At 53.2% G+C, this 20,261-nt stretch overlaps 1 protein-coding gene across 5 annotated transcripts; it reads right to left on the reverse strand.

The window, feature by feature from the left end:
- Nucleotides 1–34: 34 nt before the first annotated feature.
- PPP1R35 (protein phosphatase 1 regulatory subunit 35) lies at nt 35–19,884 on the reverse strand. Of its 5 annotated transcripts, XM_036073321.2 has the most exons (6): nt 19,825–19,884; nt 13,664–13,824; nt 11,729–11,791; nt 2,279–2,384; nt 589–841; nt 35–509 (listed from the first exon to the last, which is right to left on the reverse strand). In XM_036073321.2, the coding sequence occupies exons 2-6, from the start codon at nt 13,699–13,701 to the stop codon at nt 115–117; spliced, it is 855 nt and encodes a 284-aa protein (XP_035929214.1). In that variant the 5' UTR covers nt 13,702–13,824; nt 19,825–19,884; the 3' UTR covers nt 35–114. The 5 variants fall into 5 exon arrangements, with proteins under 5 accessions (XP_035929214.1, XP_077930523.1, XP_035929216.1 ...); XM_078074397.1 differs by lacking the exons at nt 2,279–2,384; nt 11,729–11,791; nt 13,664–13,824; nt 19,825–19,884 and adding an exon at nt 921–1,243 and having other exon boundaries at nt 35–225; nt 373–509; XM_036073323.2 differs by lacking the exons at nt 2,279–2,384; nt 11,729–11,791; nt 13,664–13,824; nt 19,825–19,884 and adding an exon at nt 921–1,243 and having other exon boundaries at nt 35–288; nt 373–509.
- Nucleotides 19,885–20,261: the final 377 nt, after the last annotated feature.

Consider the following 20,261-nt stretch of genomic DNA (forward strand, 5'->3'; position numbering starts at 1 on the left):
TGACCCCATTTTAAGTCTCCCAAGAAGAGTCCCATTTGTTAGCAAAAACCACTTTATTCTGAAAAATAGTTTTAACACAAAAATATTAATTAGCAATCCAGGGAGCCTCCACGTCTACACTTCCCATCGCCTCAGTGTCCGGTGCATGAGGAAGGTATCCTCTGAAGGGCGGGGCCGGAGTTGAAGACGGAGAGGGGGCAGACCGTCCAGGGTCAGGTGTGGAGACTCATAAAATAATGTGTCTGGGTCACAAAGGATGGTCATGTCTGGCCCTGACCCAGGTGGCTCCTGTGGGGAATTGGAGCCCAAAGCCAAGGTTACCCTCGGGAAGGGGAAGGGGGCGCGACACAGAAACAAGCCCAGGTCCCTCACCTTTGGGGGCGGGGCTCGGGCCTGCGGTGGCAGGAGCGCCAGTTTCTCCCTCAGCGCAGCGCTCAGAACCTGTTCCTCCGGCACCTGCAGGCTCACCAGGTCTCGGAAGAGCCGCCTGGAGCGCGGCACGTTCAGCCCTGAGACCGCAGTGGGGAGTGGGGGTGAGCGGCGCCTCTCATCCCCACTCCCGCGCCCCGCCGGCCGTCTCTCTCTCACCCTCGGCCACGCTCTCCTCCAGGCCGCAGCGGGTCTGGAACGACTTTCTCAGCTGTTCCTCCACGGCCTTCGCGGCATCGAACTGGCTGCCGGCTGCAGCCCGCGCGGCCTGCAACTCGAGGCTCAAAGCCAGGCTGCTCTGCTGCGCGGGCGCCCCCAGGTCCTGCGGTGCCGCGGGCTTCTCGCTAGGTGCTGCGGCGGCCGGCGGCGGTTCGGACCGCACGGGGGAGAGCGGCGCCAAGCGAAAGCGGACCTGGGAGCAGAGAGCGGGACCGTGAATAGGTGGCGCGGGCTTGTGTGCGGCCTGGCGGCCAGGCCTTCCCCCAGCTCACCTGCCGCCCCTTGCGGGCCCCGCCCCGCCGCTCCGCCCGCCCCTTCCGCCGGCCGGGGCAGCTGGTCGGCCGCTCGGGAGTCTCGGACCGCGAGCTCAAGCTCAGGTCCAGGCCAGGCTCGGGCACTGGAGCTCTGGGCTCCGGGGCGCGGGGTTCTGGGGGTGGCCCGGGGGCCGCCAATGCCTCCCCTCCGACCGACTCCAGCTCGGCCTCCCCACAGCCCATCATCTTGGTGTGGCTGCGGGGGTGCAAGGTCTCCGGAGGCCAGGGGTCACGGGACACGAAATCGCCACCCCACCCCCTCCGCCGCCCCTCCCGGATGCCGCTACCGGAAACCGCTTGCCCCTACCCAATGGGGCGGGAAGACCAGCCCCCGCTCCATCCCATTGGCGCTACTAAGCGTCATTTCCGTTGCTCGGCTCCCTGTCTCCCGCGGGCTTCCGCCCGCAAAACCGCGGCCCCGCCCCTAAGCCGGAGTTTCGGAACCGCCGCCCGCGGAAGCCCTACGGGTCCTCACGAGGACCATTTTTCCTTCGGAAACCTGGATGTGGCGTCTCTGTCCTGCAGAGTCTTTACCTGACTTCTGCTCGAGTCCAGAGTGTGTCTGTCAGTCCCTTCTGTCGGGGTGCCCCGCATTGGCCCTCCCTCGTCAGCGCCTCCGCAGCATCTCCCGGCGATCCTCGGAACTGGGACCGGAGCTTCCCAGTATGAGTGAGGGCGGGGCTCGCCGAGCCCAGCTCCGGGCTCCTTCCCGGGACTCTGGGCGTTCGTGGTGGCCCGGGCGCTAACTGCCTCGTTCCGCCTTATGGCCTCTTGTGACTTTTCCCCCTTCGAGGGCTCCCTACAGTATTCGTCTCTATAAAAATACGTATCTGTATGTTGAATACAGTTTTCAAAAAGAAAGTCTCGGTGGATTTATCCTGGACTTCTAGACTACGGGGCAGGAGACCGGATCGCTTGTCCGTTCCCTGTGTTCCTCGGGGCAGGTCCTCTCAGTTCTGTGAGCCTCTGTTTCTTCTTGTGCAAAATGTGCTAAGTCGGGCGCATGACTCTTGAGGCTCTCCCCAAAAGGGGTTAATATTCAGTCAACAGGCACGTTTGGGTACCACTTTGCAGTTTGATAGTTTTCTCGTGCTTTATCTTTTTTTTTTTTTTTTAAAGATTTTATTCATTTATTTGAGAGAGTGAGAGAGAGAGAGAGCACACGAGAGGGGGGAAGGTCAGAGGGAGAAGCAGACTCCCTGCCGAGCAGGGAGCCTGATACGGGACTCGATCCCGGGACTCCAGGATCATGACCTGAGCCGAAGGCAGTCGCTTAACCAACTGAGCCACCCAGGCGCCCTCGTGCTTTATTTTACCAGAAACTGCTGTGGAAGATCAGGTGGAATGCATAGCTGCCCGCATTTAACACACAGAAAATGTTCCCGAGGATCTCTGGGGTGAAACACTCTGCAGGTTTTCCTGCTGAAGAGAAGAAAAAGAAAGTATGAAAATTCCCTCTACTTATTCATTTGTGAGAGTAGAGAGATACAAATGTAAATACTTGGGTTTGTTTTTTTTTTCGTGGAAGTATAATTCAAAAACTTTTCATGGTTACTGACATTGAGGAGAGAACAGAATAAAAGGAACACAGGCTAGACTTTGAATATAGTTTGTTTTGTGCATTTGACTTTGGAAACCTATGTTTTCCATTATTATATGACAAAAATTAATTTTTAAAAATCAGTCCCGGGGGCGCCTGGGTGGCTCAGTCGTTAAGCGTCTGCCTTCGGCTCAGGTCATGATCCCAGGGTCCTGGGATCAAGCCCCGCATCAGGCTCCCTGCTCCGCGGGAAGCCTGTTTCTCCCTCTCCCACTCCCTCTGCTTATGTTCCCTCTCTCGCTGTGTCTCTTTCTGTCAAATAAATAAATAAATAAAATCTTAAAAATAAAAAAATCAGTCCCTAGGCGCCTGGGTGGCTCAGTCGGTTAAGTGTCTGCCTTCGGCTCAGGTCATGATTTCAGGGTTCTGGGTTCAGGCCCCACATTGGGCTCCCTGCTTAGCGGGGAGCCTGCTTCTCCCTCTCCTTCTGCCTGCATCTCTCCCCCCTCTCTCTCTTTCTCTCTGTTAAGTAAATAAATAAAATCTTTAATTAAAAAAAATCAGTCCCTAAGTTGAAAGTAAAATGAAACAGATGAACCTAAATGTGTATCTAGTAGCTGGGGTAGCTACACAGAAGGGAACTCTTCTGAATGATTTGAAAACACAGTAATTTAACTATACATCCCGAAGATCTACCCTAAGAACAAAATTAACTCCCATAAAAAAATAAATAAAAATGGGACACCTGGATGGCTCAGACGGTTGGGCGTCTGCCTTCAGCTCAGGTCATGATCCCAGAGTCCTGGGATAGAGTCCGGCATCTGGGTCACTGCTCAACGCGGAGTCTGCTTCTCCCTCTGCCTGCCACTCTCCCTGCTTGTGCTCTCTCTCTGACAAATAAATAAATAAAACCTTAAAAAAAAAAAAAAGCCTGCCTTAAAATTTTAAATTGTATTCAGTAGTCATGTTAGGAACCTGTGAAAATGTGTAGGATAAAACATAATTATGTTGATATTATCAGAACTGGAATTTTGGCATAGCTGAAAAGAGATACATATACAAAATCAATGGTGTTATGCAAATTCCCTGTTGTCTTGAATTTAGGAAGTAGCTTACGAACTCTTGGTGTATTTTAGTTTAAATTGAAAAGTATATCCTAATTCTTTTTTTTTTTTAAGATTTATTTATTTGACAGAGAGAGCACAAGCAGGGGGAGTGGCAGGCAGAGGGAGAGGGAGAAGCAGGCTCCCCGCTGAGCAGGGAGCCCCATGCAGGACTCAATCCCAGGACCCTGTGATCATGACCCGAAGGCAAACACTTACCTGACTGAGCCACCAAGTGCCCCGAAAAGTATATTCTAATTCTGTCCACTGAAAAGCCCTTAGAAACAATGATGGACCCAGTAAGCACCTGTAGTCCCCAGAATGTGGTAGCTAGTTCCATTTCCCTGAGCACTTCAAACCCTCTACACATGTTTATAGCAGCTTTATTCGTAATAGCCAAGAACTGGAAACAACCGAAATGTCCTTCGCCAGGTAAAGAGTTAAACTATGGTCTATCCATTCCATAGAATAGTACTCAGCAATCAAAATGAACAAACTATTGATATATGACAACTTGGATGAATTGGCTAGGTTATGCTGGGCAATAATAATAATAATAAAAGGCCAATCCCAAAATACCACATGCCACATGGTTCCATTTATCTAACATTTCAGAAATGACAGGAGTTTAGAAACGGAAGACAGATTTAGTGATTGCCAAGTGCTAGGGATGAAATGGAGGGAGGGAGGTGGGCATGGTCATAAAAGGGCAATACCAGAGATCCTTTGGTGTTGGAACTGTTCGTTTCCTTTACTGTGGTGGTAGCTTCAGGAACCTACACGGGTGACAAAATTGTATAGAATTAATATACGCACACAAATGAGTACAAAACTAGGAAATCCAAATAAGGTTGGTGGATTATACGAATGTCAGTATCCTTGAGATAGTATAGTTTTGCAAAATGTTGCTCTCTTCGTCGGCTCAGGCTGCTGTAACAGAATACTATAGACTGGGTGGCTATAAACAACAGAAATTTATTTTTCATAGTCCTAGAGGCTGGGAGGTCCAAGATCAAGGTGCTGGCAGATTCAATGTCTAGGAAGGAATGGTTTCCTGGTTTGTGGATGGTTGTCTTCTCACTTGTTGGAAGGGCAAGGGAGTTCCCTGGGGTCTCTTTTATAAGAGTACTAATTGCCTGATCACCTCCCAAAAACCCCACCTCCAAAGACCAACACACTGGGGATTAGGTTTCAACATATGGATTTAAGGGGGAACGCAAATATTCAGTCTCCAGCAGTTACCATGGGGGGAAACTGGGGTAAGCGTACAAGCGATCTTTCTGTGTTATTTCTTAAAACTGCGTGTGAATCTACAAGGATCTTAATAAAAATGTTAATTAAAAGTAATGTTGGTTTGGGGAAGAGGAGCAGTGTGTGAGGGTGGTTGTGAAGAGGAAACAGGACTGGCCAAATGTGGGTGATTGTTGAAGACAGATGATGGGTACGTGGGGGGTTATTATAATATTTCCTTTACTTCTGTATATGAGCGTTTCTATGATAAAAAGTTGTGTCTGGGGGCGCCTGGGTGGCTCAGTCGTTAAGCATCTGCCTTCGGCTCAGGTCATGATCCCAGGGTCCTGGGATCGAGCCCCGCATCGGGCTCCCTGCTCCGTGGGAAGCCTGCTTCTCCCTCTCCCACTCCCCCTGCTTGCGTTCCCTCTCTTGCTGTGTCTCTCTCTGTCAAATAAATAAATAAAATCTTTTTTTAAAAAAAGTTGTGTTTGTTTGTTTAAAGGAGGCTGAGATAGCTTTGGCAGTTAGAGGTGAAACTGAAAACTAGCCCGCAGGCCTTGGCTGCTAAGGGATATAAAGGCCCTACAGGAACACTAGCCATGAATTCAGTAAGTTCAGTTGCTCAATTTCAGCCTTAAAATTTAGCCACTACCTCCTCCTAGGTGCAGACAGAGATAAGAACAAGCCATTCTATTTGCCAGCTTATGGGTGGTCTCCAGGAAGTGGAAAGTTCACCACCAAATGACATTACAGAAACAACACTCATGTGAGGATGGGTGGGTGGAGGTGAGGGAAGGAGGGGGTCTCAGTCCTGCCCCCACTCTTCCTAAGACATTTTTTGGTTGGACCAGCGGAGAGGCTTAGAATTGCTTTTCCTTTTAAAAAAATAAACAACAAAACTCCCCTTTAAGAAGATGCTGACAAGTGACTCCTCCTCTATCCTTAACTTCAGAGTCTCCTCATGGTGGCATGTTCTAGAGCTGGACCCTCTTCTGCAAAGAGGGATTTCAATTACATGCCACACCAAACCAAGCCCTGTCTGGGGACAGCAGAAGGTGAGAAGGGGGAACCCTGGAGGAAGGAGTTAGGAGAGAAATTTAAAATATTGTCCAGTAACTGCCCCCACCCCTCTACTCTAAGCAGAAGAGGGGAGAAGCAGAGAAGCTTCCCTGACCGCACTACTTGAGATTGCCAAGTGAGGGGGCCCTGCCCAAGCTCTCATCAACTAACACCTCCCTCCCCGCCCCCCACAGGCTGGGCAGCTCCCACCTCTGCATCATCTCCCATCCAGGGAAGGGTGGGGAGAGGAGGGAAGAGGGAAGGCTGAAGGAAGAGGGAAAGAGACACAGAGAAGGCCCCCAGGAAGAGGTCACACTTGAGGCCCTTAGGTTCTGTCTTGATGGGTTAGACCCCACCAGGTATTGATGTTCCCTTTAGTCATCTGGGAGGGGTGATTCCAGACCTGGATCCTCGTTTGGGGAAGGTGAGTCTGAGTGCTGGAAGGGGTCATTCAAGGTCATCCTGAGCTTCTGCTGGGCCAGATGCTATGGGTGGGTTAGATGGGACTGGAGACAGGATAGGGTCAGAGGTCCTTCAAGGGACCATGCTGGTGAGTGGCAGTGGGAGATCTCCAATGCAGTGACCCACGGAGTGGCTGGGACCATTGCAGAGGGCAGCTGAGGAGTCCTGCCAGGGAGGAGAGGGCAGGGGAAGGGCAAAGGCTCCACAGGAAGCTACCTTCCAGTACGCCAAGCCAAGTCAAAGAAATGAGGCAACAGCCCTCGCCCAAGACCCTCTGCAAACCCTACCTGCAGGGACTCTCACTTCCCAACTCCCATTCCCCAACTGGCTGCTGCCTACAGGTGAGGGCCAGCCCAGAGACATTTCCACATTGTGTCCCTGTCACATGGGGAGTGACGGAGGATGGGTCGCTGACCTTGCACTTCCATCAGCTGTGACCCACCCTCAGCCACACACATACACCCATGCTCCCAGCCCCCTTTCCCATTCTGCCTGATCCCCAGGGCTGGCAGGATAGACCCCCTCCCCACAGCAGAAGGTCAAGTCTGAGGTATTGTGGCCTGAGCCCACCACTCCTTTCTCCTGATCCAGAGAGGAGAGCCCAGGTCAGGCTGCAGGCCAGCCCACTGACTCCAAGCCCCCTGGCCTGCCACAGAGAGAGAAAATAAATGTCAAATAAGAGAAAAGTGCTCTTGGGGTGTCTGGGTGGCTCAGTCATTGAGCGTCTGCCTTCGGCTCAGGTCATGATCCCGGGGTCCTGGGATTGAGCCCCGCATCGGGCTCCCTGCTCCACGGGAAGCCTGCTTCTCCCTCTCCCGCTCCCCCTGCTTGTGTTCCCTCTCTCGCTGTGTCTCTCTCTGTCAAATAAATAAATAAAATCTTTAAAAAAAGCATAATTAAGAGAAAATTACTCTTTGCACGTTGTAAACACTATCCCTGATTCTGACAACTTGGGATTTGTGCGATGTGATGATTTTTTTTTTTTTAAATGGCCAAAATTTCTTTGACACTCCTTTCCTTGAGAGGCGAGGTCTGTGTCCCTCCCCTTGAATCAAAGCAGGCTTGTGACTCGGTTGCAGCTTCGCTGAAGAAACTGTGCTTCCCACAAGCCTCTAGCTGGGAGCTGAAGCAGGAGAGGGCCAGCCTGGGGGTAGCTGCCCTAAGGGTTCCTCCTAGGAACTCGGTTGCCTCCTTTTGTTATGTAAATTAAGGAGCTCTCAAGATAGTAACCATCCCTTTCATCCTCTGCCCCCCTGCTGCCAGGGAGCTCAATGCCTCAGTTTGGGCCCCACCCCACCCCCCATTGCAATAACTAACCTTGGCCTAGGTCTCTAACATGTTTCTCTCCCTTCTGGACTTAAAATGAATGTTAACACCTACATCACAGGATCGCTGGGGGAAATTACAAGAAGAGATTGAACATCTTTCAGAACCTCCTCTAAGCCAGGTGTTGTGCGTGCTACTTAAAACAAAACCCCATGGGGTGTGCTGATTCCCATTTTGCAGATGAGGAAATGCATCCGCGTGCACAGAGGCCAAGCATTTCACTCATGGGCACACGGCAAGTCAGCATAGGAAATAGACCATACCCTAGTGCTCTTTTCAGAGATGGAAAAAATAATGCATGTGTGAAAGCACGAAAAGCAACATGGTCTCCTTCCTTCCATCTGTGGGCTCGTACAGCCCATCCAAACACCCCTTAGCTGGGGCCCTTCTCACCCTGCACTGCGAACATCAGTTTACCCCCTCTCCACTGTGACCTGGCAAGGTCGGGGGGAATTACCTTTCATACCAGGCAGGACCAAACTGACTGAGTAAATGTTTGTCGAGTAAGTGGAAAACACCATTCATATTCCATTATTACTCACTGCATAGCTCCTTCATTTATGCTACAAATATCTATTGAGCAGCTACTCTGAAGATCCAGGCACGCAGTAAGTCCTCCGTGCACATAACTTCTTTTAATCCTACCAATCACTGTGTGTTTGCTGTAAGTCTTATTCACATTTTTTTAATGATTTTACTTATTTGAGAGAGAGAGAGAGAGAGAGCCCGTGCACAAGAGCAAGAGGGGGAGGGACAAGCAGATTCTGCTCTGAGCACGGAGCCTGATGCAGGGCTCGATCTCACAACCCTGAGATCATGACCTGAGCCGAAATCGAGTCGGAGGCTTAACCAACTGAGCTACCCAGGCGCTCCTTTATTCACTTTTTTCTAAATGAGGAGTTGAAAGTAGTGGTTTCTCCCAACTCCAGCTGCATTAGAATCTCCTGGAGGGCGTGTTAAAACACAGAATGCTGGGCTCCACCATGAAGTTTCTGATCCAGTAGGTCTGTATGTAGTACGGCCCAAGAAACTGCATTTTTTTTTTTTTAAGATTTAGTTATTTATTTTAGAGAGAGTGCACGTGTGAGCAGGGGAGGGGCACAGGGAGAGGGAGAGAATCTTAAGCAGACTCTGCACTGAGCACATAGCCCAATGCAGGGCTGGATCTCAGGACCCTGAGATCATGACCTGAGCCAAAACCAAGAGTCGACTGCGCCACCCAGGCGCCCCTAGAAATTGCATTTCTAATAAACTCCTAGGTGATGCTCATCCTGCTGGCGTGGCCCACACTTTGAGAACCACAGCTGGGGTCTGTCTGAATACCCAGGTTTTTACCCACAAACCCTAGTGCTTCCCAACCAGCAGGTGGGGCAGGGGACATGAAAGAGGCCTTTGGGCAAATACTATTTGGGATGCACAACTTGGGGAGAAATGTGGTCGTCCCCTCCAGGCTTTGCTGGTGTAGGATGCTGCTGAATAATGACCTCCCAGAGATATGAGGTCCCATCCCAAGTGTCCTTAAAAGAGGGAGGCAGCAGGAGACGTGACACAGAAGAGAAGGAGACAATGTGACAGAGATCCAAGTGATGTGGCCCCAGAGGCGGGACGAAGCAAAAAAAAAAAGATTCTCCTCCAGAACCTCGGGAGGGAGCACAACTCTCCTCACACCTTGATTTCGGCTCAGGGAAACGGATTTCAGACTTCTGGCCGCCAGAACTGGGGGAGAATGAATTTCTCGTGTTTGACGCCACTGGGTTTGTGGCAACTTGTTCCAGCAGCCCCAGAAAACTAATACAGCTGGGGGGACAGGTCTGGGCTGCACCTCGGGCCCTGGCCATCGTGTTCCCCAGGATCCCACCCACACACTCACCTCAGCAGCATCCCCATCCCTGGAGAGCTGAGATTGGAGGCCCCATAGTGGGAAGGATTTAGTCTTGAAGGACCATCTTGTCCTGAGAGGGCTTCCCCAGGCTCCAGAGAGTTGCCAAAGGAAACAGGTGAAGGCAAGAGGAGGAAGAGTGGGAGGTAGGAGACGGGCGGAGTGTTGGAGGCACTGGGGAGGGGAGCCTGGTGTTGACGTTGTAGAGGAATGACTGACTGGGAGTCCCTCTGTGTGGGAGCCACGTCAGCTCCATGTGAAGAAGTTAATGGGGAGGGCCTGTGTCCAGCCATGCCCATCCAGTGGCCTCCAACATCTTAAGGCCCGGGGTTGGGGGGCCACACAACTGGTCTCTGATCATGTCCAAAGTATCAGGTGACCAGGAAGCCTGCTCAAGGAACTGAGGCCTTAGGCACTGAGTTTTAGGAGAGCGAAACCTGGGCTGCAAGCAGAGCCCTAGGAATCAGCACCGGGCCCCCTCCTCACAAGTTCGTCTCTGCCATGCACAGTGTCAGTCCTTCGACCTAAGAAAACCCCCAGAGGCCCAGTGCATTTCCTATCTACATCCTAGGCTGAGGGAAGGCTTGTTGCTCTGGCACCAATGGGATGAGCAGAGAGCTGGAGTCGATTGGTGCTGGGCTGGGGGGATGGAGGGGGCTGCCAGCGGGAACGGGGTAGCCCAGCAAGAAGCGAACGTGGCAGAGAAAGAGGCCTTCCACACCAGTGTGGGGCCACCGAAGAAGTGCGCATGTGCACATAGATACCACATTTGCAGTCCCCGGTCCAAAGTCTGTTCTTGGGGACAGAGAGAGGAGTAGGAGGGACTCATCCCTCAGAGGATGGGCCTGGGGCCAGAAGTCAAAGGACCGCCCTCCCACCCCCCAACCCCCTCCAACAACACCATCTCTCTCCTCTTTGAGCCTCAGTCTTCTCATTTTTAATGGCGGGGCTATATTAGTTGATCTCTGAGCAGCTTGTGTTCCAGACAGAACAACCCCTCCCCCAAAACACCACACACACACACACACACACACTGAGTTCAATCTTTTGCCACCACCCAAGAGCTGGTCCCCTCCCCTTGGCATCCCCTGCAACCAACCTCTTCCTCTCTCCTGCCCAGGATCCTCACTTCTCCTCAGGACTCCAGCATTCCCCCCACCCCACTGGCCAAGGCAGCCTCCCCATCCAGCCCCCCAAGCTTCACTCCCAGCCGGAAGCAGCAGCTCAAGATGACTGTATGGATGTGCCCACAACAGCCAGGCCCACGAGGCACGGCAGGAAGCAGCAGGTATCCTGATGCAACTTAAAAGAGTCAGGCCTGAGGTCATGGCTGCTCCTTAGCAATAGAGAAAACCCTAGAAACATAAAGTGGGTGCAGTGATAGCTGGAGGGGAGGAGCAGGTTCTGTGCTGTGGGAGTCATCCATTAAGCAAGGAACTGAGGTGTAAGGGTGCAGGCTCAAAGGGAGGAACAGAGGAAGCCCTGGAATGGGAAGCCACTATTCCGAGAGAGCCCCACCACCGCCTGAAGCTACTCTGGGACATTGGGCACCCAGACCAGGGTCCCCCAATCCGATCAAACTCTCCTCTTCCTTCTCCACCCTCAGGCCAGGGGTCCCAGCCCAGGGTGTTCCCCCTCACCCAGTGCAGCCTAGGTATCCCTCCCCTCCTCCACTTCCAGGAGACTGGTCCTCCATATCCTTCTCCTCCTCTTCTCCAGACCCCAGGCCAGCTTCTGTCACTCCACTCCCAGCATCATCTCTGCCCCACTTGGTGCTGGAACCATCCATGCAATGAGCTCAGTGCTCCTGAGACCATGTCTATCCTCTCCAGATCCCCTCTGTCCACCCTCAAAACTGCAGGGTGCCCAGTGTGGCCCTGGGAAGGGGAGGATTCCTCCTCTTAGCCCTTATAGTATCAGCTTGGAGGATCAACATGCCTGGTTCATAGGGCTCATCCACCTGGCCTGTGCCCCCCAAGGAATCCTGCCAGGAAAATCCCATCTTGCTCACGAGACACTCTCACCTGTGAGGCATAGTTATGGCCTGGCAGATGCGGTGACCCCCAACACCCCCCCCCCACACACACACACAAGCATGGATTTGTTAATAGGTACAGATCCCACTGAGGAGTAGTGTCATGCCATGTCACCTGAGATTAGATACCTTGGGCCAGGCTCCTGCAGAAAGCCAAGTGCGGCCGTGGAATCTGGATGCCAGATGCACCTGCTGGGAAGAGGAGGAGCAAACTTGGAGAGAAGGCTGCAGGGACACTGGGGCAGCCCCGAAAGCAATTCTGGGCAACTTAGAAAAATGTGCCCCTTCCGCAAAGCCCTTCACTGCCATGTGATGGAAAATTGCCTTAATGGTTCCATACATCTTTGTTGATTATAGAGTTGTGCAGTGCACAACCTACACAACAGTAACAGGTGGCCCTGAAGGATGGAGAAGGCTCCAGCCTGGCAGACCTGTGTCCCGTCCAATATCACTGTGAGCTCTTAGAGGAGTTACTGAACCCCTCTAAAGCGTAATTTTTTGATTCGGAAAACGGCGGTGATGGCTTTCGGGCCTAAGGGATGGTCTGCCTTCCGGACGAAATGAGATTATGGATGCAAAGCTCTGCTAGGCCTGAAGTAAGCGGCCCCGTGATGGTGGACATGGCAACAAGAACAGGAGCCGCCGACACACGGGAGGAAAAGAGGGCTCGGCTGTTCCCGGACAGGGGACGGGTTTCACTAGCTTGCGGAGTAGTCGTTTTAACTAGAAATACCCTGTCCCGTGGATCCAGGGTGCCACGGCCCACGTCGCCACGGCGGGCGGCCCCTCCGCGGGCTAACGCCGTCGGGGGGCTCACACAGGGTCCCCTCCCTGTTCGCGTCCCGGGGCCCCGGGGGAGGCGCGGCGAGAGGGCGGCGGCGAGGCCCGGGCGGAACCCGCGTCCGCGCACCGCAGCGCCACCTGGAGCCCAGGAGCGCGAGGTGACGGGCCGCGCAGGTCTCCCGGCTCGGCGGCCGTCCTGCTGTCGTCCCACCCCGAGCGTGGTGCCTTCGGGCCGGGCCTCTCCCCGCCTGCAGCCGCCGGACCGAGGGAGGAGGCCGGGGAGACCCCCGGACGGCCAGGGTCCCCGGGCTTGTGGGGTGACGTCACGGGGTTGGGCGGGTGGCCAGGTCTGGCACGCACTGCCCTCATTGTGTACCCGTCCTCCCTCTTACTCAGCGACTTCAGGGTAAAGTGCAAATTCCTTCAGTTTCCAGCTTTATATCCCCTCTGCCACCCGATGGGAGTCCTCAGCCCCCCAGGGCTGGAGCCTTCGACTACCCGAAGTGCCTTCCATGACCTTCCCCCAGGGCAGCCTCTGGTGCTCGGACCTCCCCCCAACCCCAAACTCATCTCAGGTTAAAATATAGTTCCCAGGCCTCACCTCAATCCCTGGCTTTGAGGCCAGGAATCTGTATTTTTAACAAGCCCCCAGGTGACTTTGATGTGTCCTAGACTTCAGAACCTGACGGTCTGCATTCCCAAAGTGGCAGCGATTCTCAAACTTCATCTGTCTCCTTAAAACAGATTGCTGGGCCCTGCCCTGGGAGTTTCTGATTCAGTGGGTCTGGGGTAGGGTCTGAGAGTCTGCATTTCTGCCAGCTTCCGGGGCGCTGCTGGTCTGGGACCACACCCTGAGAACCACTTCTCCAATATAGTTAGAAGAGCTATTCACCTGTTGCCAATTCGCTAGGTACCAAGCCCTGAGCAAGACACTTCACATTCCTACAGCCACGTGAAATAAACAGCTACCGTATTTTCTGGATAAGGAAAGTAAGGTTCAGACAGGTTCACTCACTTGCCCAAGGTCACACAGCCAGGAAGGACAGGATTTGAACCCAGGTGTTTCTGAGCTGGCCCCGCCTCCTGTGAACTGCTAATTACCTGCTCCCAGGGGCTTGGTCTGGCTCTAGAAGTCAAGCTGGCACCCCTTGAAGCCGGAGAAAGTACTCGATAGGGCTTTGAAGTCCCCCTCCCACACTGCCCTGGGTTCAGGGGACTGACTCTGCTGGGTGCCAGGTTCTCTGCGCAGAGAGCTCACGGAGAGGGGACAGGGAAGCCAACCTGTGGTGTGTGCTGACCCCTCCTTCCTTTGCTCGCATTCATACTGGGAGTGGACGATCCTCTGGCTTCTCCCTGGTTGGCTCCAGAGTTTCCAGAACATTCACCAGGGAACAGGAGAAGGGAAGGACACCAGAGGAGGATGGAGGCAGGGCTGCTGGGTCCTGAGAGGAGAAAGGAGGGGACAGTGTCGCACAGGTGCCTGGGGAACCTGTCAATGCTGCCTGGAGCTGTTGCCCCAACAGGGCCTGAGTAGCACCCTGTCCTCAGGGGCTGTGGATGGGCTGGAGAGGCGAGCAGGTAGAGGACAGTGTGTGTGGCGGGGGAAGGAACGAGTCTGGATGGGCTTTTAGGGATGAGGAGGGTTCTCCCCCGTGACTTCCCACTCGTGTCTATTTCACACCGAGTCCTTCTGGACAGTCCTTATTCTCCCCTGCCTCTCCCTTGCAGCCCCCAGCTTTGTGCTTCGCCCTGCTTGCCTGTGGGTCTTAAAGATCTTCTTGGGAAGGGGAGCCCAGTCAGGGAGCCAAAGGCAGGACCCCAAAGGGAGTGAGTCTGAACCCTGAAGCCTGAACCCTGAAGCCCATGCTGAACTCATCGAGTGGACAGGCCAGGACCAAGCAGTGCATTCCCTACCCCAAACATCCACTGAGCACCTCTGCATGCCAGGCTCTGTGCTGAGGTAAGCCCTGGGACACGGCCCAGGGGACAGGGTGGGCAGGGACTCCGGGAAGGCGTCTCTGAGGTAGCTGGAGAAGCAGCAGCTCTGAAGGAGGATCGAGAGCAAGCCAGGCGAAGAATGTGGGGGAACTACTTCCAAAACTGAAGAATCAGCATTTGCAAAGGCCCAGGGGGGTTGGAGGAAATAAATGGAAACCAGCCAAGCGCCGTGGAAGTGACAGCACAGGCAAACCTGGAGAGATGAGGTCAGGCAGGTGGGCAGGGACCCCAGCCAGGAACTGAGGTAAGGAGATTGGATTTCATCCTAACTGCTACAAGACACCCTGGAAAGGTCTTACATGGAGACATGCCGCGCTCCGAGTTACACCACAAAGATCTCTCTGACCCCATAAAAATTCCAAAACTCGGGACACCTGGGTGGATCAGTCAGTGAAGCGTCTGCCTTCGGCTCAGGTCATGATCTCGGGGTCCTGGGATTGAGCCCCACATCAGGCTCCCTGCTCGGCGGGGAGTCTGCTTCTCCCTCTGCTTGTGCTCTCTCTGACAAATAAATAAATAAAATCTTAAAAAAAAAGTCAAAACTCGCCTTCGGCTCAGGTCATGATCCTGGAGTCCCGGAATCGAGTCCCGCATCGGGCTCCCTGCTCGGCAGGGAGTCTGCTTCTCCCTCTGACCTTCCCCCCTCTCATGTGCTCTCTCTCTCTCTCACTCTCTCAAATAAATGAATAAATAAAATCTTTAAAAAAAAAAAGTCAAAACTCTATCTGTATGGTAAAAAACCTCACACCTGTTAGAATGTCTGTCATCAGACAAGAAATAACAAGTGTTGGTGAGGATGTGGAGAAAAGGGGGCATTATTTATAATAGCGTTACTTACAAGCTCATTGGTGGATGAATAAAGAAACTGTATATATATATATATATATATATATATATATATATATATATATAATGGAATATTATTCATCCATAAAAAAAGGAAATCCTGCTGTTTGTGACCACATGGATGGACCTTAAGGGCATCCTGCTAAGTGAAATAAGTCAGGCAGAGAAAGGCAAATACCATAAGATCTCACCTCGATAATGAATAATTTTTTAAAAATGAAGTATATATGCCAAGTAATTTTTGTAAAGATTTCACTTCTACGTGGGAAAACTGGATATTATTTCTGATGACTGCATTCTAATCCACATTATTCCAAAATAAAAAGTTAAAAGAAAAAACAGAGGACTGTGTTAAAACCTCTGCAACTCACATCCCAGAAAGGGTTAACACCCTTGCTATATCCAGAGCTTCTAAATATCAATAAGAAATAATAATAAAAACAAGCATGTCTACAGCACATAATACGTGGCAAGGACCGTTCTAAGTTTTTTTCTGTGCCTTAATTCATACAATCCTCACAACATCCCTGCATTACCTCCGTTTTGCTGCCGAGGTGACTGAGGCACAGAGGGGTTAAGCAACTTGCCCAAGGCCATATAGTTAGTAAGTGGTAGAGCCAGGACGCAAAACCTGGTAGTCTGGCTCCAGAGGGCAGGCTCTTAAACTCTATATTGAACTACGTGGGCCTCTAGAAAAGACCCATAACCCAGTTGAAAAAGTGTCAGAGCATATAAACAATAAAGGAAAAACAGCTGGCTCTTAAACTTGGAGGGGAGAGAGAAAGCCGGCGAAGGGTGCTTCGGACCCCCTGCATCCCGGGGACCGGCCTTCTTAGGGCCTCCTCCGCCCCAGCTTGAGCCAGCCGCGGCCACACCTCAGTTGTGCACTCCTCCTTCAACACAAAACACCAAGCCTGTCTTGCAAAACCTGCCCCTCTACAGCCACTCACCCCGGGAGGCACTGAGGGAAAGGGAAATAGGAAGAAGTCCATGACTCAGCTATGGCAGGGACACAGACCCGAGCATCCCTGGTGAGGTGGGCAGACAGATGTGGGGCGGGTGGGCTCAGCTTTTGAGACAAAGAGGACCGAGAAGGAAAGAGGAGATCCCTACCCTTGGTCCATTTCCCCCTTGGAGATCTTAACAGGCTGGCTGCCCAGTACCCCCAGAATGACCCAAGGAGCAGATAGGCGGCTCCAGCAAAGAGGCAGACAGCATTACCAGCCCTCTAGTTAATCTCGGTCTTGCCACTCCTGAGGGGGAAGACAGGAACAGGTCAAAATTTAGCCACAGATACCCGCAAGTGCACACAGATGCGTGCTTCTGCACACACACCCTGTCTGCGCGCCCGAGAATAACAGGCCGAAGCCTTCAGCCTTCAGGCCTGGGTCCAGCCCCTGGTGGGGCTCAGTCAGGGCTGGCTCCCCACCCAGCGGTCAGATAGGAGAGCAGATGAGGCCAAAAGGGAGGGGGTGACGTGGGTCAAGAGAAGACCCGCTGTCCAGGGCTGAGACTTTGTTTCTGGGTTCAAGGGCTTAAACCAAGAACGTTTTCCCTGGGTCGACCCTCTTCACGGCAGCTTTGGGCTGTTAGGTGGTGGGGTTGAGGGGAGTTGAAGGCACCATGTGTCCCCAACCCTGAAGACCATGTGGTGGATAAAGGGAGCCCAGGGCTCAAACCAGAACCCCCGGAAGCTGGCAGGGAGCAGAACCATTTGCTTCAACCCATTATTTTATTTGAAGAGCCCAAGGCCCAGTAGCAGCAATATTGAGTCCAGAACCAAGGGCTTTTGGACTCTCTGTCAAGTGCTCTTCCTGCTACTCGCTGCACATGGCATTTCTGGTCACTTCCAAAATGGCGTGGCATCCAAGACACAGCTGGTCGGAGTGTGCTTCCCACAGACTAGGTGAATGTTTACTTTGTTTTATTCAGTACTGTTTTAGGCCATGGGGATAGAAACCGTACACCGTAAATCGTAACCATCATCACACTCCTAGCAGCTAACATTTACGGAGTCCTTGTGTTGTGCTGAGCATCATTTCCTTCATTCTCATGACAACCCGGTGATACCGGTACTACTTACTACTTTCCCCACTTTACAGATGAGGAAACCAAGGCTCAGAGAGGTTAGCCGATTTACCCAAGGTTACACAGCCAGAAAGTGTTAGTTCAAATCGCTTCCCATGCTCTTCACTACTACACTGCACTGGCTCTCAAGTATACTGGCCAATAAGTAAATACAATTTCAGATACTGTTAAGTACTATGCGAAGACAAAGCATGGCGAGAGACGGAGGATGGCCAGGACAGTGGGTCTCTCTTGATCTCTAAGTCAGGCCATCAGGGAAAGGGTTCGGGAAGACACGTGGTGACATTTGCACAGAATCCAGACTGGCAAGGAGCCCATGGTGCCAAGATCTGAGAGAAGGGCGTTTTAGACAAAAGGAACAGTATGGATTTTTTTCCAAGAAGGATGGAAAACTATTGGAAGGTTTCAGCAGGGGTATGACATGTTTTGCTGTGTGGTGGAGCCGGACAAAAGATTTGACATTTTCAGGCAATCAGATGATGATGGAGGAGAAGGGGAGATGGGGCAGAGAGCGAGGGCATCTGGGACCAGCACTCTCATGTTGCTCCCCACATTCCTAGGGCCCCTCTCTTTTGAAAATAAAGGAGGACTCTGGTCCCAACTCAGCCCACCCATAGCCCTACTACTTTGGCCTCATTCAGTCGAGCAGCTTTGGGGGAGAAGTGCCTGAGGTCTGATGGGGATGGGAGGGGAGGGTGTCCAAGGTGGGAGTTTTTCACAAGACTGTCATCAGGAGGCAGATTTCTGCGGGGGTCACTCTGTCCTCTACTTCTTTCTAGCGGGAGAGGGCTGGGGTGAGTAAGCATCCTTCCCTGTAAATCACTACCCCCAGAAGATTCCTTATACTTCCCTCCCAGTTGGAAAGTTCCTCCCCAGGCCCCACCACAGACTGGCCCAGGGCTCTGGGCTGGATTACTTAGGATGGGGAGGAAGTAGGCCACCTGGGTGCACGGAGACATTCTAGGAAAAGCAAGGTCTGTGGACTTCTCTTCCATCCCACCCCCCTCTCTCCTGCAAGTCTCCATTCCCCTGCTTGGCCAAGCCCAGACAGGACTCCATCATGTCTGGGGAGGGAGGGAGCGATGGGAGGTGCCAACAGCTCCCTTGGCTGCGGGCTGAACTCACCTTCTTCCTTTCCTCCCCTCCCACTCCCAAGATGCTAAAGAAGCCAAAGAAAAATGAAGGCAGTATTCCCTCCCATAAGCCTCCAGCCTCCAGCCTGGATTGGCTCCTGGGCCTGTAGCTACTTGCAAGGCTATTTACCAGTGACCCTCCGGGCCACCCTTCACCCTATCCCACCATCCTCCCACTGAAAACCTTAAGGTCCCCAATCGGAAGAGGAGCCTGTCTCTAAGGACTTGGGAGGGGCTGCTCACACAGTGAAGCACCTTCCAGCCTCTGGGCACCCGGGGACACAGACCCTGCACCAATGCCATTGGGCCCCAGAATGGTTCCCGGCACACAGGGAGAGGTGAGGAATAATTGGTGATTGAAAGCCCCAGAAATGAGCCACTGTGTATCCGCCTGTTTTGACTCCCCACCCGAACACAGGCTTTGCCTTCATGCCAAACTCAAGACACATTCCCAGTGAAGCCATTTCATGTACTGAACACCTGCAGTGTAACGTGTATGTGTGTGAGTAACATGTATGTTACATGTCCAGTGTGAGCTAGACTCATCAGTTGGATCAATGAAAGCTACATGATCTTATTAAACATGACCTTTCTGTCCCCCGGTTTTCTCCTCCAAGAAATGGAAGCAGTAATACTTCATCACAAAGCTGTTGTGAGAATTACTTAGAAGGAGACCTAAAAGTAGTCACAGTAGGAGCTTAATGAGCGGTGACTGGTATTCCGTTGGCTGGCAAGGTTGAGGTGCAGTGGACAGCTAATAGGCTCAGGGTAGCAGGGCTATAGGGCTGGGCAGCCTGGTGCAGTTCCCGACTTTTGGGAAAGGCAACCCGGATTCCCAGCAAGGGGGCCCAAACTCTTCCAGAGCAGTGAGGGGTGGGGAGGGGGTTCTGGGGGGAGGCGAGTAGTTTGCTGACTTCTCTAGGGAATTGGGTGCTTCCAACAATCCGTCCCCTTTGCTCACTACCCCAGCTTTGCTCACGCCCACCACCTGCTTGCTATTCGCACCAACTCCCCGAGCCGGACCCAGCAGCACAACCAGCCGCACCCTTCCTCCTCCTCCCCCTCTCCTTCTCTCCCCCTTCCCCGGGGCCTCTGCTGGCATCCCTTCCTCCTTCCCCACCGCACCCCCAAGCCCTGTGGACACTGAAATGCCCTAATTTTGCAGTCTTTGTGAAATATCCCTGCTTTTCCTTGGGGAGCCACCGCTGCGCCTTCGTGTGGCCGGGCAAGAGGGCGGACTAAGTCCGAGAGGGGTCTCCCCTCGTGTTGCCTCCCGTCCCCCAACCTCCTCCAAAACGCCACGGCCTCCCGCCGAGCCTTCCCCCTAACCGCACCCCCGCCGCCCCAACTCCCCAGGAGCCAGGCCGACACCCTCACCCGCAGCAGCACGCTCGGCTCTCGGGCGCAGACGCGCGGCCGCAGCCCCGCCCCCGGCGCCTCCCGGAACCCTGGGAGTTGTAGTTTTCGGCCGCTCTCGGCGGGGGCGCGGCCAGCAGGGCCTGCGAGCCTTACCCACGGATGCGGGTCCGGCTGCCGCCGCCGCGTCGGTCTTCAGACCCACTGACCTCGCTATGGGGGAGCCCCAGAGCGCCAGAGGGGCGGGGCAGTGGGCAGTTTCCAGCAGGTCTCGTTTGTTCAAGTCCCTCAACCTCTGCAAAACGCCCGTCTTTGTAGGATTGCCAGGGAGAGCATGGGCTCAGGACCTGGGAGGCGCCACGTATCTTCAGTAAAGGGGTGCTGCTGCGGACAGGATGCCCGGAGTTGCTGGCCTGGCAGAGTTGCCAAAGGCAATCAGTCCCTGGAAGTGGGTTTGG

Source organism: Halichoerus grypus, chromosome 6 (genome assembly GCF_964656455.1).
Source record: "Halichoerus grypus chromosome 6, mHalGry1.hap1.1, whole genome shotgun sequence".
Taxonomy (NCBI): Eukaryota; Metazoa; Chordata; class Mammalia; order Carnivora; family Phocidae; genus Halichoerus; species Halichoerus grypus.